This window comes from Giraffa tippelskirchi, chromosome 10 (assembly GCF_054371585.1).
Source record: "Giraffa tippelskirchi isolate mGirTip1 chromosome 10, T2T-mGirTip1v1.2.pri, whole genome shotgun sequence".
NCBI lineage: Eukaryota > Metazoa > Chordata > Mammalia > Artiodactyla > Giraffidae > Giraffa > Giraffa tippelskirchi.
The window spans coordinates 21,451,763-21,468,339 of NC_137284.1; the positions used below are offsets into that span (position 1 = coordinate 21,451,763).

The 16,577-nt window shown below is 37.7% G+C and overlaps 1 protein-coding gene across 2 annotated transcripts; it reads right to left on the reverse strand.

Moving 5' to 3' along the window:
* Nucleotides 1–9,621: 9,621 nt before the first annotated feature.
* LOC145523919 (olfactory receptor 8G1-like) lies at nt 9,622–15,837 on the reverse strand. 2 transcript variants are annotated; one of them, XM_081535176.1, is made up of 2 exons: nt 15,827–15,837; nt 9,622–10,561 (listed from the first exon to the last, which is right to left on the reverse strand). In XM_081535176.1, exons 1-2 carry the CDS (start codon nt 15,835–15,837, stop codon nt 9,622–9,624), a joined length of 951 nt encoding a protein of 316 aa, XP_081391302.1. The 2 variants fall into 2 exon arrangements, with proteins under 2 accessions (XP_081391302.1, XP_081391301.1); XM_081535175.1 differs by lacking the exon at nt 15,827–15,837 and having other exon boundaries at nt 9,622–10,609.
* Between the last annotated feature and the right edge of the window lie 740 nt (nt 15,838–16,577).

Consider the following 16,577-nt stretch of genomic DNA (forward strand, 5'->3'; position numbering starts at 1 on the left):
TCCCCTGAGAAGTTACGACTGCTATGCTGTGGAGGTTTGTCCTGGGTTTAAATGTTCAAGGCAATAAATAAAATAGAGTCAAATACCCTCCAGGGATTTCAATTTCTCAGGGAACAAGCTCTTGAGAAAAGAAGCAATTGCAGTTGGCATTTCCCAAACTGTTAAAATTTTTCTTTCAAGAGGGAATCTTTGTTAATCCTGAACAATTCATGTTACAGATTAGTTCACAAGGTCTCCTGAGGATTTTTCTTTTTTTTTTTAGTGCAGATCCTGATCCAGCAAGTCTGAAGGGGATTTGAGATTCTATTTCTTATAAGCTCCTAGTCAATGCTTTCCCTTCAGTGTCAACAGTGTGAATAGCAGGTTTTAGAGGATCAGGACATACCCTGACAAGTCATCTTATTGTTAATAAGGCTAAAAATGTCAAAGAATTAAATATTCCTTCATTGCAAAAAAAATATATTTAATTTGCCTTATGTACAGGTAACATGGGGCTTCCCAGGTGGCCCTAATGATAAAGAACATGCCTGCCAATGCAGGAGATATAACAGACGTGGGTTAAATCCCTGGGTTGGTAAGATCCCGTGAAGGAGGGCATAGAAACCCACTTAGGTATTCTTGCCTGGAGGATCCCATGGACAGAGGAGCTTGGTGGGCTACAGTCCATGGGGTTGCAAAGTCAGATACAACTGAAGCAACTTAGCAGGCAAACATAAGTAATGTAAATAATTGATTCAGAAGTCAAATCTATATAAAACTGGAATTTGGGGTAGTGGGGTAAGAGTTCAGAATATTAATCAAATATGTGATTTTTTTTCAGGTAGTCACTTAAAATAATTCTACTTGTTAAACTATATATTTAATGAAATATTTTCTTTTTAGGGACCTATGTTTCAAGTTCCTTTTTCTTTCTTGTATATTTTTATTTTTTCCCTAAAACTGGAATAATTGGAAATAATCTTAGATTGCAACATGAGTCAAACAAGTTAAATTGCAAACACACATCAGGAAGTTCTTATGAAACATGGTTAAATGTATTTGCTTGGTCCTTTTCAAAGGACTTTACAGTTTACTTTTATAGTGTTTCTCAAATATGGCTGTATATTTTAAATCATCAAGGGATATTTTTAAACCTCAATAACAAGGGGATGACAGAGGATGAGATGGTTGGATGGCATCACTGACTCAATGGACATGAGTTTGAGTAAACTTCGCGAGTTGGTGATGGACAGGGAGGCCTGGCATGCTGCAGTCCATGGGGTCACAAAGAGTCGGACATGACTGAGCAACTGAACTGAAGTGAACTGAACCAAGTTGTACCCCATATCAATTGATTCAAAATCTTAGATTCAAAACCTTAAATTTTGTCTGAGAAGAGATATATTTTTAAAAACACTTAAACTTTAGTGTGCACAGGAATAACCAGGTGATCTTGTTTAAATGTAGATTCTGTTTTAGCCAGTTTCATATATCACTTGAGATTATGCAGTTTTCACTAGCTTTCAGTTTTTACCTTGCTAGTACATGAACACTCTGAGAAACAAGATTGCATATGACCTCTTATTTTTAATCCCTCCCACTATAATTCTTTCAGATTCAAGAAGGGACTCCATGTACAAACATCAGAAAGTTTCTTTTAGGTTTGGAATCACAGTGGCCACAGGATTCTGGGACAATATTAAGGGTTCTAGGTTTCTGGGGTGATATCTTATAGTAAAGGAGTCTGTGATTGACAGTTACTCCATTATGCTGAATAAAAGAAGAGAGAAAGAGAGCTGGGGCTTGGGTAAGGACAGAAATGGAAAGAATATAAACTGGCCTTTATAAATTATTATATGATCATAAAAATTATTTAGAGATTCATAGAAGGTATTGTGACAATTCTATCAGTGTATATGTATTGACAGGAGAGAAATGTATATATATATATTCATTTATTTATCATGTATATATAAACATATGAGAACACAAACACAAAGATAAAGACAGTCATAGAGTTTGAGTTTTACTCTATGACCCATTTCTTCCATGGCTTCTATTCTAGAGTTAGTGAGCTTCATCATAAGAGTTCCACTGTTATCCATTCTTTTATTTATTATTGTAAGCTAGGCACTTGCATTTATCCTCACGGTTTCTTGAAACTTCAACTCACTTAACTTTGTCATGTCTAAATAATCCAGTTTTTCAAGAATCTCCACTATCACAGTCATGCAATATCTTGCTTAGAATAAAGAAAGTGGCTGCTACCTGGTTTCCTTGAATTCAGCCTGTTGTTTTTCTATCCGTCCTCTACACAACCTAAGAGTGATATTATTGACATTCAACACTGTGTCACTTCCCTATTTAAAAAAAACATTTAGTAACTCCCTTCACACACACACACACACACACACACACACACACAAAGGGTGACGTCTTACAATGATCCACACGCAATTAACGAATGGTCTGCTATCTACTTTTCAAGCCTGGTAGAATGATCATATCATGTGAAATATAACCTCTTTTTTCTGGGTCTGAATAGGCTTTTCTTCTCAAGTGTGACCACTTCCTGTCACTTAGTCAATGTTTTATTTAGGAGCCTAAGCCTCAGTAGTTCAAGGGTCTATCCACCAGAACCCTTAGTATTTGTCCTCTGTTAATCCATTTGTGCTTGTTGGGAAAAGCACTGGACTAGGAATCATGCCTATGACAGGAGTTGTGATTGTAGCCATCTCGCCTCTTTTATATGAATGGATTCCCAGGTGGCTCTAGGGGTAAGGAATCCCCCTGCCAATGCAGGAGACAGAGATGAGGGTTTGGGAAGATCCCCAGAAGTAGAAATGGCACCTCACCTCACTATTCTCGCCTGGAAAATTCCATGTACAGAGGAGCCTGGTGGGCTACAGTCCACGCGGCTGCAAAGAGTCAGATATGACTAAGCAAATGAGCCCATATGACTGATGAAAATTAAGTCAAATGATAAATATGATTGTTCCTTGAAAATGATTATCTGATACTGAATGAATATTTAATAAAATACAAGGAGGTAGTTATATTTATGGGCTTCCCTTGTAGCTCAGCAGTAAAGAATCCACCTGCCAATGCAGGAGACATGCATCTTCCAATACATTGGGAATATCCTCTGGAAATATCTTCTGGAGAAGGAAATAGTAACCCACACCAGTATTCCTGCCTGGGAAATCCCATGGGCAGAGAAGGCTGGCAAACTACAGCCCATGGGATTGCAAAGAGTTGAGGAGAACCTAGTGAGTAAAAACCAACGAAGTTATATTATATATTTTGTCCAATATTTGGATTCTATAAGTAAACACTGCAACATGTTATATCAGGTGAATAGACAGCACACTATCTAAAGGATATTGATATGGCAATAATGAGTAGGATCGTTTGAACTAGGAAAAGACAGAAGATAAATGAGTATTTACAATAACATGAGAATTTATAATTATAAAGACCCACAATCAAAAAGCAATAGTTTGAGGGGAAAGAAGAGATGTTTTAAAGAGAACATAACATGAAATGGCAACTCTATAAGTTATGGGACAAAAGACCATTAACAACATGAAAGTGATATAACACAGCAAGATTTTTGGCTTTCATGAACACTTGCTTTATAAATAACTATAGCATTATTGGTATAAAGGTAAGACAATGTTGTTTTGGCTGCTTTTATAAATATGTTCAACAGTTTAGTTCAGTCAGTTCAGTCGCTTACTCATGTCCAACTCTTTGTGACCCCAGGAGCTGCAGCACACAAGTCCTCCCTGACTAACACCAATTCCCGGAACCTACCCAAACTCATGTTCATTGAGTTGGTGATGCCATCCAACAACCTCATCCTCTGTTGTCCCCTTCTCCTCCTGCCCTCAATCTTTCCCAGCATCAGGGTCTTATCAAATGACTCAGCTCTTCACATCAGGTGGCCAAAGTATTGGAGTTTCAGCTTCAACATCAGTCCTTCCAATGAACACCCAGGACTGATCTCCTTTAGGATGGACTGGTTGGATCTCCTTGAAGTCCAAGGGACTCTCAAGTGTCCTCTCCAACACCACAGTTTAAAAGCATAAATTCTTCGGCACTCAGCTTTCTTTATAGTCCAACTCTCACATCCATACATGCCCACTGGAAAAACCATAGCCTTGACTAGACAGACCTTTGTTGGCAAAGTAATGTCTCTGCTTTTTAATGTGCTATCTAGGTTGATCATAATTTTCCTTCCAAGGAGTAAGTGTCCTTTAATTTCATGGCTGCAGTCACCATTTGCAGTGAATTCGGAGCCCAGAAAAATAAAGTCAGTCACTGTTTCCACTGTTTCCTCATCTGTTTCCCATGAAGTGATGGGACCAGATGCCATGATCTTAGTTTTCTGAATGTTGAGCTTTAAGCCAACGTTTTCACTCTCCTCTTTCACTTTCATCAAGAGGCTCTTTAGTTTTTCTTCACTTTCTGCCATAAGGGTGGTGTCATCTGCATATCTGAGGTGATTGATATTTCTCCAAGCAATCTTGATTCCAGCTTGTGTTTCATCCAGCCCAGCATTTCTCATGATGTACTCTGCATATAAGTTAAATAAGCAGGGTGACCATATACAGCCTTGACGTACACCATTTCCTATTTGGAACCAGCCTGTTGTTCCATTCCAGTTCAAACTGTTGCTTCCTGACCTGCATATAGGTTTCTCAAGAGGCAGGTCAAGTGGTCTGGTATTCCCATCTCTTTAAGAATTTTCCATAGTTTATTGTGACCCACACAGTCAAAGGCTTTGGCATAGTCAATAAAGCAGAAATAAATGTTTTTCTGGAACTCTCTTGCTTTTTTGATGATCTAGCAGATGTTGGCAATTTGATCTCTGGCTCCTCTGCCTTTTCTAAAACCAGCTTGAACATCTGGAAGTTCACGGTTTACGTATTGCTGAAGCCTGGCATGTTATTGTGGAGAATTTTGAGCATTATTTTACTAGCGTGTGAGATGAGTCAAATTGTGTGGTAGTTTGAGCATTCTTTGGCTTTAAGTTTCTTTGGGATTGGAATGAAAACTGACTTTTCCCAGTCCTGTGGCCATGGCTGAGTTTTCCCAAAGAAAGAATTTATATTGCTGGGAGAAATATCAATAACCTCACATATGCAGATGACACCACCCTTATGGCAGAAAATGAAGAAGAACTAAAGAGCCTCTTGATGAAAGTGAAAGAGGAGAGTGAAAAAGTTGGCTTCAAGTTCAACATTCAGAAACTAGGATCATGGCATCTGGTCTCATCACTTCGTGGCAAATAGATGGGGAAACAGTGGAAACAGTGACAGACTTTATTTGGGGGGCTCCAAAATCACTGCAGATGGTAACTGCAGCCATGAAGTTAAAAGACGCTTACTCCTTAGAAGGAAAGTTATGACCAACCTAGATAGCATATTAAAAAGCAGAGACATTACTTTGCCAACAAAGGTCCATCTAGTCAAGGCTATGGTTTTTCCATTAGTCATGTATGGATGTGAGAGTTGGACTATAAAGAAAGCTGAGTGCCGAAGAATTGATGCTTTTGAACTGTGCTGTTGGAGAAGACTCTTGAGAGTCCCTTGGACTGCAAGGAGATCCAACCAGTCCATCCTAAAGGAGATCAGTCCTGAGTGTTCATTGGAAGGACTGATGTTGAAGCTGAAACTCCAATACTTTGGCCACCTGATGTGAAGAGCTGAGTCATTTGATAAGACCCTGATGCTGGGAATGATTGAAGGCAGGAGGAGAAGGGGACAACAGAGGATGAGACGGTTGGATGGCATTACCGACTCAATGGACTTCACAAACTCCGGGAGTTGGTGATGGACAGGGAGGCTTGGCATGCTGCAGTCCATGTGGTCACAAAGAGTTGGACACAACTGAATGACTGAACTGTTTCTGAATATTGGCTAATCAAATTTTAAAAGGCTTTAATTTATTGTTGGGTATGAGATTTTAATCTGTTTTTAAGATATTTTTGCAAATTGCTATGAAAAATGGTAAAACCTTGAATAGAATAATCCATAAACACATAGGAAAATGTTGCTCATCAATAATTATCAGAACTTAGAACAATAAATATGGTACAATGTAACACAAAACAATGGTTCTCAACATTTTGATAACTTTGATAGAATACCCACAAGCATTCTATAATGACAAGAAGTACCATTTAAGACATCATTACTACAGTTTGTGTGAGGAACCAGAAATGTGCTTGATAATAGTGTGGAGTAGTCAGAAATGCATGGAGAATTAAAAACTTGCATTTGTTCTTGGAAGGTGTTTACAACTGAAAGGTTTGTAAAACTGGAAAAAGAGAAGGAGTCAAGAAACTATATCAAGACAGGAAAGCAGCAAGAATGAAGTGATAGGAATAAACCACATAGTTGATATATTACAGAAACTATCCCACGCAGCAGGACAAACAGCTTTCTGGCAGATCCTAATAGTTATGAAATATTAATATATTTTGCATATCATACATATAATTTTAATCACAGTTCACATTATTATTCTTTTAGATGCAAAGTCAAATTCAAATGTTAACTCTAGAGAGAACAACACACAGATGTCTAGGACTAAATACAAATACTCAAAAGAGTAGAAGAGATTGTTATTCCTAATTTACCCTCTCATCCTCAATCATAAATGCCCTGAGTCTTAGTTGGGCAGGTGGCTACATAGATACCATGGTATTTCTTAGCCCCTCTTATAGCCACCTTGGACCATATGACTGGGTCACACCAAAGGGAAATAGGAGGAGGTGAGGTCTGTTACTTCCAGGTGGTTGTCTTCAAGTTGGGGGACATTCTCTCTCCTTCCCAGTCTTTAGTTCTGATGGCTGAGGGATAGAGATGAAGGATGAATCTGGAGCTATTGTCTGAGACCAAAAGATGGATGAAAGCTAGATGTTGTAGCAGAGCCACAATTGAAAAGCAGCTTATGTCACCAGTGAGCCACTGAACCTGTCCTGTGTCACTTTCAGAATTATGTACCATGGTATATATGTACTTCTGTGTGTGTAATGCACAGTCACACCTAACTGTGACTAAAACAGAAGATATAATTTTCTGAAACCCACTCCTGTGACATCCTTGAAAATGCTAATTGTAAACAAGGAACTGTATATACTTTTAGAAATTAATATATGCTTGTATGAGAATTAATGAAAGACAAACTCTGTATGAGAGCTTTATCCAAGCTTATCATAATGCCTAGTGTTAGAATATATTTATTGTATCATGTTATTTTCCATTATTAAAACAGTGTGCCCTTATGTACTGGTATCTAAAAAATCCTATATATTTGTTAATTTTTGCCTCATTTGTAGTAGTTCTTTTTCAAAGTCCTTTACCTCTCATTTTTGTGATAAAGTTTCATCTCCACTTTGGAATCTGTTTTCTGTCTATTCCAATATTTCAATCCATATCTACTATCAGTTCTCATATCACTAGAGTCAATACAGACATGTTTTATCTTTCTTTAATCTTTTTGATAGTTTTAATACACAAATGGAGCTTCCCAAGTAGTGGTAATGGTAGAGAATCTGCCTGCCAATGCAGGAAATGTACGAGATGCAGTTTCGATTCCTGAGTCAGAAAGATCCCCTGGAGGAGGAAATGGCAACCCATTCCAGTATTCTTGCCAAAGGATCCCATGGACAGACGAGCCGGATGGGCTACAGTCCACGGGGTCACAGAGAGTCACACATGACCGAGCGTTCAGCAGTAGAAATACACAAATGAATGCTCAGAAACAAACAAACAAAAATTCTCAGACATATTTATTCCTATCTTTCAGCCATCCATATGAAAAAATTCATTCAATGTTGTTTGTTTAATCCATAGAGTAGTAAAATAATTATTACACACATAAGCCTTCTAAAGCATATCTTAGCAATAAAAATGCAGATTGGTTTATAATTATAATATTCATATCAGTTACACATAAACATAGACATATATACATACACATATGTACACATATGGATAGATGCACATGTGTACAGAGAGTTTTTATGGATTAAAAAGTAGAGTATGAACTTTTGGAATGATTAGTACATAGTAAGTCAAAAGGAAATTTTCCTCTAATTCTCAAAGAGAGGCATAACCTTGCCTCACACATTACGAATTTAGGTTTTATGAGATAAGATAAAGGGTGATATCTCACAGAAGCATTACTATTACATGTTTGAAGGCAAGGTGACTTCAAAGAAAACACTGCTTTAGCATTTTTAGATGAGACAGATGATATTTAAGACACAGTCTGAAAAGAAAAAAAGTGTTAGTCATTCAGTCATGTCTGACTCTTTGTAACCCCATGGACTGTAGCCCACTTTGCTCCTCTGTCCATGGACTTTTCCAGGCAAGAATACTGGAATGTGTTGCCATTTCCTCCTCCAGGAGATCACCCAGACCTAGGGATTGAACCTATATCTCCCATGTTGGCAGGCAGACTCTTTACAATCTGAGCCACCAGGGATTTTTACCAGGTATAAGAGCTCATGCTGAGTCAAAGGGTAAAGAGGGAATTTATTGCTTAAATATCTCCTTTTCTCCCTCAAAATAATTCAGTTTCTTTTCCATGATAGATACTTTGGGGATAAGACGGGTACTTACCATTAATCAGAAAATGTTTTTTCAATTTTAAACTTCTATGTGAATGAATGATCCATATGGTTGTAATAATAAAAGAATGTCACTTCTAAATCTTAAGATTCTATAATGTGAATGGCACAAAAAGATATATTTTAGAGAGAAGAGAAAATGAGTACAGGATTGTCAGGGAAATGTAGGTCGCAGAATTATCTCAGAACTGTGGAGTAAGGAATGCTGCATAAAGATATGTCAAAATACACGTAATTCTTCAGTGCTGTTTATTATTGTCAATCTCTTCCATTATAGTGTGGAGCATATTTGCGTCCTATGACATAGGAATTAAGTCTTATCACCCATCATATGCCTTTGTATCTCCTAATAAATTTCTGTGCACAAACGAAGAATTAAAGATTGAGTTGTATAGGTTTCAAATGGTTAAATGTTGTTTATTATAGAGATCACAGTTTCAGAGACATTTGTCTTACTAGTAAACAGCAACAGGAACACAACATATTGAGAAAATCAAAGAATACTGATCAGATGGTTTATTCCTTGAATTAAGATAAATAAATTTGGGATTTCCCTGGAAGTCCAGTGGTTAGGACTCAGCATTTCCAACGTTGTGGACCCAAGTTTATGTCTTGGTTGGGGGAACTAAGATCCTGCAAGTCACACGGGGGGGCCAACAAAAAAAATTTTTTTAGAGATGAATAAGTCTTGGCTAAAAAATTTCCATACTCCATGCTTGTAATAATTCACATGAAGGCCTTTGAATATTGTATTAATGTTTAGAGGTAGTACAGAGTTTTATGGACATGTGGACGCTGGCACATCCTCAAACAGTGCTGCCCTCCGTATGATAACACTACGAGTCCAGTCCTCTCCCTGCCACTTTCATCCCCCAAAATCAAGATTTAATAGTAGAAACCATCTCATTACTGTGAACATACATTCCTGTGTCTGGACTGTTTTCTTACTGAACTTTCTCAGGATATTATTAATTTTTGCCATGGCAAAACACTCATTTTCACAGGAAACTTCTTTTTTCAAGGATTTTATTGAAGGCAATTTTGACGTCTTTATTCCTCAGGCTGTAGATCAGGGGATTCAGCATGGGCACAATAATGGTGTAAAACACAGAGGACACTTTCCCATGGTCCATGGAGCTGACTGATGATGGCTGCAGGTACATGAACGCTGCAGATCCATAGAAAATGGCGACAGCTGAGATGTGGGAGCTGCATGTGCTGAAGGCTTTGGACCTGCCCTCCGTGGAACGAATGTGGAGGATGCTGGAGATGATGAAGATGTAGGAGCTGAGGATGGTCAGGATTGGGGTGAGAATATTAAATGCACTGAAACACAAAACTACCACCTCATTGATATAAGTACTGGAACAGGAGAGCTCCAGTAGAGGAAAAAGATCACAGAGGTAATGGTTGATCACATCAGCCTTGCAGAAAAGCACCCTTAGCATGCAGCCTGTGTGAGCTGTGGCACCAGTCAAGCCCATGATATAAACCCCAACTACCATGCAAGAACAGAGCTGATAAGACATGGTGACATTGTAAAGCAAGGGGTTACAGATGGCAACATAGCGATCATATGCCATTACAGCCAACATATGACTTTCTGATACAACAAAAACAAGGAAGAAGAAGAGTTGAGTCATACATGCTGGGTAGGAGATAGTATTCTTCTCTGTCACAAAGCTCACCAGCATCCTGGGGGTAATGACAGTGGACTGACAGAGGTCAATGAAGGACAAACTGCAGAGGAAATAGTACATGGGGGTGTGCAGGTGAGAACTGAGACCAATCAATATGATCATGACCATGTTCCCCACCACCGTGACCACATAGATTCCTAGGAAGAGGAAGAAAAGGGGCAGCTGGAGTCCTGGATGCTCTGTTAGCCCAGCAAGGATGAACTCAGTCACTGAGGAGTGATTTGCTGCTGCCATTTTCCTCTGGAAATTTATGGAAGAAATGAAAAATTGTAGTGGATATTTATTGTCTTATAACCCAATGAAGTGTAATATAAAAACCAAGACTTCTCAAGCAGGTAGCTCCAGTTCTCTGCCTGTTCCTGATCTACATTAGTGGTCAAAGTGCATCTCAGTAACATAGGACATGTAAATATTAACAAAGATAAGATGGAATGTTCCTTTGTTTGTTCTATGCTATCAAACCAAAGTACTCTCCCAGTGCGTCTCAGTATTGCCCAGTCCCTAGGCAGCCAAAGAAATTTTCTGTTAACTTTATTGTAAGAACTTTCCATGATTTGTTTTCATTCCTCCCAACTCTTCTACAGAGCAAATACTAGTATGCTTATTTTACATGCTGGATAACTAATATAGTGGTTGGATATTTTCCCACAGTTAAGCATATAAAAACTACATGATCAAGGATACAAAATAAGGCCTTTCGGTCTCACTTTCCATCTCTTCTTTTAACTACTCACATCTGCCCTTCTATCTCTATCTCTTTGTCATATCAGAGCAACCATTCACAGTAACTAATATAAGTGGAAAAATTAATATAAAGTGCTGACAGTAGCGTATCAATAATTGATCCTTTGCAGTGAATACCTTCACTTTGGTCACCTTTTCAAAAATACAGATAGAGTAGCTCTAGAAAGCAACTGGATGTCTATCATTCAACTTGAACTCTACATCTAGGAAAGATGAGTTTCTGAATGAGAATTCAGAACTGTGAAATATTAAAGCCTAAATTCATTCATCCTAAAATCTTGTATGGAATATTCACCATGTGCTAAGTACTTTGTATGACCTGTTATGATCCTAGGCTTAGGTTCTGGGAAACCAGGGCTGCAGAATGTTGATCTTGCATGCTCCTTAGGCTATAACAACAGTATGGGTGTGGTCTTGGTGTCTTTGTACTCACCTTCAAACTCACCTTCAAACCAAAGCACTCCCCCATAGGCACAAGAGACCAAAGCAGAAAGAATATTTGCATCTTTCCATCTCTGGGATATAGGTTTGGAAGAAAGCTGATGATTCCATGCACAGCACAGAGCAATGACTTCAAAAGAAAGAGACCCAAGAGGTATCATCAGAGATTATCGGTGTATCAAAAATGATTACTATTTATTCAGGGCATACCATGTGTTGTCCTAGGCCTTTTATAAATGGTGTCCCAGCAAACTTATGAGTGTATTATTCCCACTAAATAGATGAAGAAGCTATAACAAATTCAGAGACAATCAATTTGTTAGCCTTGACTGTGTTTTTTTCAATATAAATGTGGATAATGATCTCCTAATAGTACAGATTAAAAACGTTGACATAGCCATAAGAAATAAAAGTGGTAACTAAGGATTTGAGCCAATACTGATATATTCTGGAAATACTATCTCAAAATCAAAGCATGCATAAAACATACACTAGGTGCAAAGAGCGTAAGAGTTGAAAAAACTATAATCATGATACAAACACTTATTTTCTACTACCCTCTTGCTATTGACATTTTTCATTCACAGGCATAAATTTCAGTCCTAATTATGAAGATTGTCATTTCAGAGTAAGGTCCTCTTAGTCTTTAGTAGCAGGACACAGCAAACTGTAATTTTTTTTAAAACTACTTTTCTAGAATTTAGTGATAACAGCTGGTAAAACTGTTTACCTCTTTAAATACAAAATTACATTTTAAAAAAGTGGAACTTGCACTTGGAGATTATTATTTATTATTTTGGGAGTTATTCCATGGTACTGTATCCTTAGTCCTATATTGAAAAAATATTCTACTAATAACTCTGATAATACCATAAAAGAAATCATTATGAAATTTGCAGATGATGTTAAATAGAAAAGAATAACAGACACTTTTATGATGATAATGATTCTAGAAGATACTATTAGCCTGTGGATCTGATAGCCTTTGATATTATAAAGAATTTAATAGTCTGTAAACACAATTTGCTGTGGAAATTTAGGATCTAGATATAAACAAGATAGAATCCCTACTCTTCAGAGTTTTATAGTCTAGAGAGAGTGGAGGGGGCAGACCAGACAATGTGATAAATGATTGAACAGATCCTCCAGAACATGGTGACTATGGTGCTAACCCAGAGTAGGGGTCAATGAAAGCTTCCAAAAAAAGAAAAAAAAAACTGAATCTGGAGGGATATAAGTAGGAATAAGCCAAGTCTGCAAAAACATTCAAAACTGGGAAGCACTGGCCTAACGAATCTGTGTTCAAAACATCTGGATCAAGAGAAAATGCTTCAAACTGCCGATAAATTCATTAAAAAGAACATAACATCCAAATTTAAGGGAGTGATAATCACACAAGAAAAAAATACATCTGATGAATTGTGCTTAATTCGGGGGGCTGTACTTTACGGTGATGAATTTCAAATTGTAATTATACAAGACAACAATATTTCAATCAAAATAATTTACTCCAAGTACCTACACAACTAATAACATGAATTAAAATTAGATTTATTCTATATTACCTCAAAGGACAGAGCTACAGCCTGTAAAATACCTGTTTCAATAGCAAGGCTATCTAACCATTAAATGCGTCTGAATATAATATAGGTTGAATTATGAAAAAGATACTTTTCTGCCTTCAGAGGTATTACATTAAGAAGCGAGCAACCATTTTTAGATACCAACCATTTTTAGGAAATCTCTGTAATGGTGTGAAGATGTTAGACTCCTTTAATATTCTCAGATTAAGAAATTCTGGAACAGATGGATTTCAGATATTCACGCTTTTCTTGGAAACCTTAGACTGGGATGTATGTCTGCTTTAGAACAAGTACTCTCTAAGGGAAATCTCGGTGATGAAGGTAGGGGTTGTTCAAGATAGAAATTCCTATGCTCTCTTTTACTCGGTGTTCAAATTCGAATCTTGATTCCTGAGTTGTTTGTAGAGATACTATGAGTCAAGAGTCATGACTCCTTATTGTAGCTTCCTCATAATTCTACCAGAGACACTTGAGAAAGTGACATCCTTTTACCTAAGGTTTCAACATATAAGAGGTATTAATAATATCAAAAACATGTTGGAAGCTATTGGAAACTCCCTCAAGATTTTTTTTCACCAGGGATGAGCTATTGGAGTATAGGAGCAAATAAATCTGCTTTTTTCATTCACTGTTGATAATATCATTAGCTCTCTTGTGTATAATATTCTCAGTGTTGAGACAGTAAACAGTCATTAGTTTAAGGGCTAGAAATTTAAAGCCTGCAGACATTGCTTTAGATAGTCTTTGAAAACAACTTCCTATATGAATATAATTTCTGAAATATTTGAAGCCATGATTTCAATCTTTTTCTGTTTACTTGAGGTTTGGGGAAATACTTAATTGTTTCTAATTATTAGTAGTAAATGCCTCGTTAGCACAGTAGGTAATGTGTCACCCATTAGTTGTAGGTGCGCTATATAGTTTTCAAACACTTTACTTTTATGTACATAAGTCCACTATGCAAAGAAGCAAAATGGCTGTCTGAGAAGGCCTTACAAATAGCTGTGAAAAGAAGAGAAATGAAAAGCAAAGGAGAAAAGGAAAGATATACCCATTTGAATGCCGAGTTCCAAAGAATAGCAAGGAGAGATAAGATAGCCTTCCTAGTGATGAATGCAAAGAAAGAGAGGAAAACAATAGAATGGAAAACACTAGAGATCTCTTCAAGAAAATTAGAGATACCAAGGGAACATTTCACACAAAGATGGGCACAATAAAGGACAGAAATGGTATGGACCTAACAGAAACAGAAGTTATTAAGAAGAGGTGGCAAGAATACATAGAAGAACTGTACAAAAAAGATCTTCATGACCCAGATACTCACAGTGGTATGATCACTCACCTAGAGCCAGACATCCTGGAATGTGAAGTCAAGTGGGCCTTAGAAAGCATCACTATGAACAAAGCTAGTGGAGGTGATGAATTATGCTGAGGTATTTAAAATCTTAAAAGATTATGTTGTGAAAGTGCTGCACTCAATATGCCAGCAAATTTGGAAAACTCAGCGGTGGTCACAGGACTAGAAAAAGTCAGTTTTCATTCCAATCCCAAAGAAAGGCAATGCCAAAGAATGCTCAGACTACCACACAATTGCACTCATCTCACACACTAGTAAAGTAATGCTCAAAATTCTCCAAGCCAGGCTTCAACAGTACGTGAACCATGAACTTCCAGATGTTCAAGCTGGCTTTAGAAAAGGCAGAGGAACCAGAGATCAAATTGCCAAAACCCATTGGATTATCACAAAAACAAGAGAGTTCCAGAAAAACATCTATTTCTGCTTTATTGACTATGCCAAAGCCTTTGACTGTGTAGATCAGAACAAACTGCGGAAAATTCTGAAAGAGATGGGAATATCAGACCAACTGACTTGCCTCTTGAGAAATCTGTATGCAGGTCAGGAAGCAACACTTAGAACTGGACATGGAATAACAGACTGGTTCCAAATAGGGAAAGCAATACGTCAAGGCTGTATATTTTTATTGTCACCCTTCTTATTTAACTTATACACAGAGTACATAATGAGAAATGCTGGGCTGGATGAAGCATAAGCTGGAATCAAGATTGCCAGAAGAAATATCAATAACCTCAGATATGCAGATGGCACCACCCTTATGGCAGAAAGTGAAGAACTAAAGAGCCTATTGATGAAAGTGCAAGAGAAGAGTGAAAAAGTTGGCTTAAAGCTCAACATTCAGAAAACTAAGATCATGGCATCTGGTCCCATCACTTCATGGCAAATAGATGGGGAAACAGTGACAGACTTTATTTTGGGGGGGCTCCAACGTCACTGCAGATGGTGACTGCAGCCATGAAATTAAAAAGCACTTACTCCTTGGAAGAAAGTTATGACCAAACTAGATAGCATATTAAAAAGCACAGACATTACTTTGCCAACAGAGGTCCGTCTAGTCAAGGCTATGGTTTTTCCAGTAGTCATGAATAGATGTGAGATTTGGACCATAAAGAAAGCTGAGCACTGAAGAATTGATGCTTTTGAACTGTGGTGTTGGAGAAGACTCTTAAGAGTCCCTTGGACTGCAAGGAGATCCAATCAGTCCATTTTAAAGGAAATCAGTTCTGAATATTCATTAGAAGGACTGATATTGAAGCTGAAACTCCAATACTTTGGCCACCTGATGTGAAGAGCTGATTCATTTGAAAAGACCCTGATGCTGGGAAAGATTGAAGGTGGGAGGAGAAGTTGACGACATAGGTGAGATGGCATCACTGACTCAATGGACATGAGTTTGAATAAACTCTGAGTTGGTGATGGACAGGGAAGCCTGGCATGCTACAGTCCATGGAGTTGCAAAGAGTTTGACAAGACTGAGCGACTGATCTGAACTGAACTGAAGTCCACTATTTATAGACAGTATTTGCTGAACACTTACTATGCACTACGTTTAATATTAATCTTGTTACATTTGTTAACTCATTCAATTCTCATTATAACTCAATGTGGAAGATAATATTAGGTTGAAAAGTGAAGTGCTAGTTGTTCAGTCATTTCTGATTCCTTCAGACCCCGTGGACTATAGCTTGAAAGACTCCTCTGTCCATGAAATCTCCAGGCAAGAATACTGGAGTGGATAGCCATTCCCTTCTCCAGGGGATCTTCCTGACTCAGGGATTGAACCCGGGTCTCCTGCATTGCAGACAGATTCTTTACCATCTGAGCCACCAGGGAAACAGTGAATATTAGGTTGAATCAGGTAGCAATTTGATATGATTAAACCTAATAAAAATGTAATACTTAAAAAATTAAGAAGCTGAGGCACAGAAACATTAATTTTCCCATGATTATCAGGATAGTAAGTTGTAGTTCAGTTCATTCATAAAATAGTTGCATTTGTTTGGAAGGAAAGTTATGACCAACCTAGACAGCATATTAAAAAGCAGAGACATTACTTTGCCAACAAAGGTCTGGCTAGTCAAGGCTATGGTTTTTCCAGTAGTCATGTATGGATGTGAGAGTTGAACTAT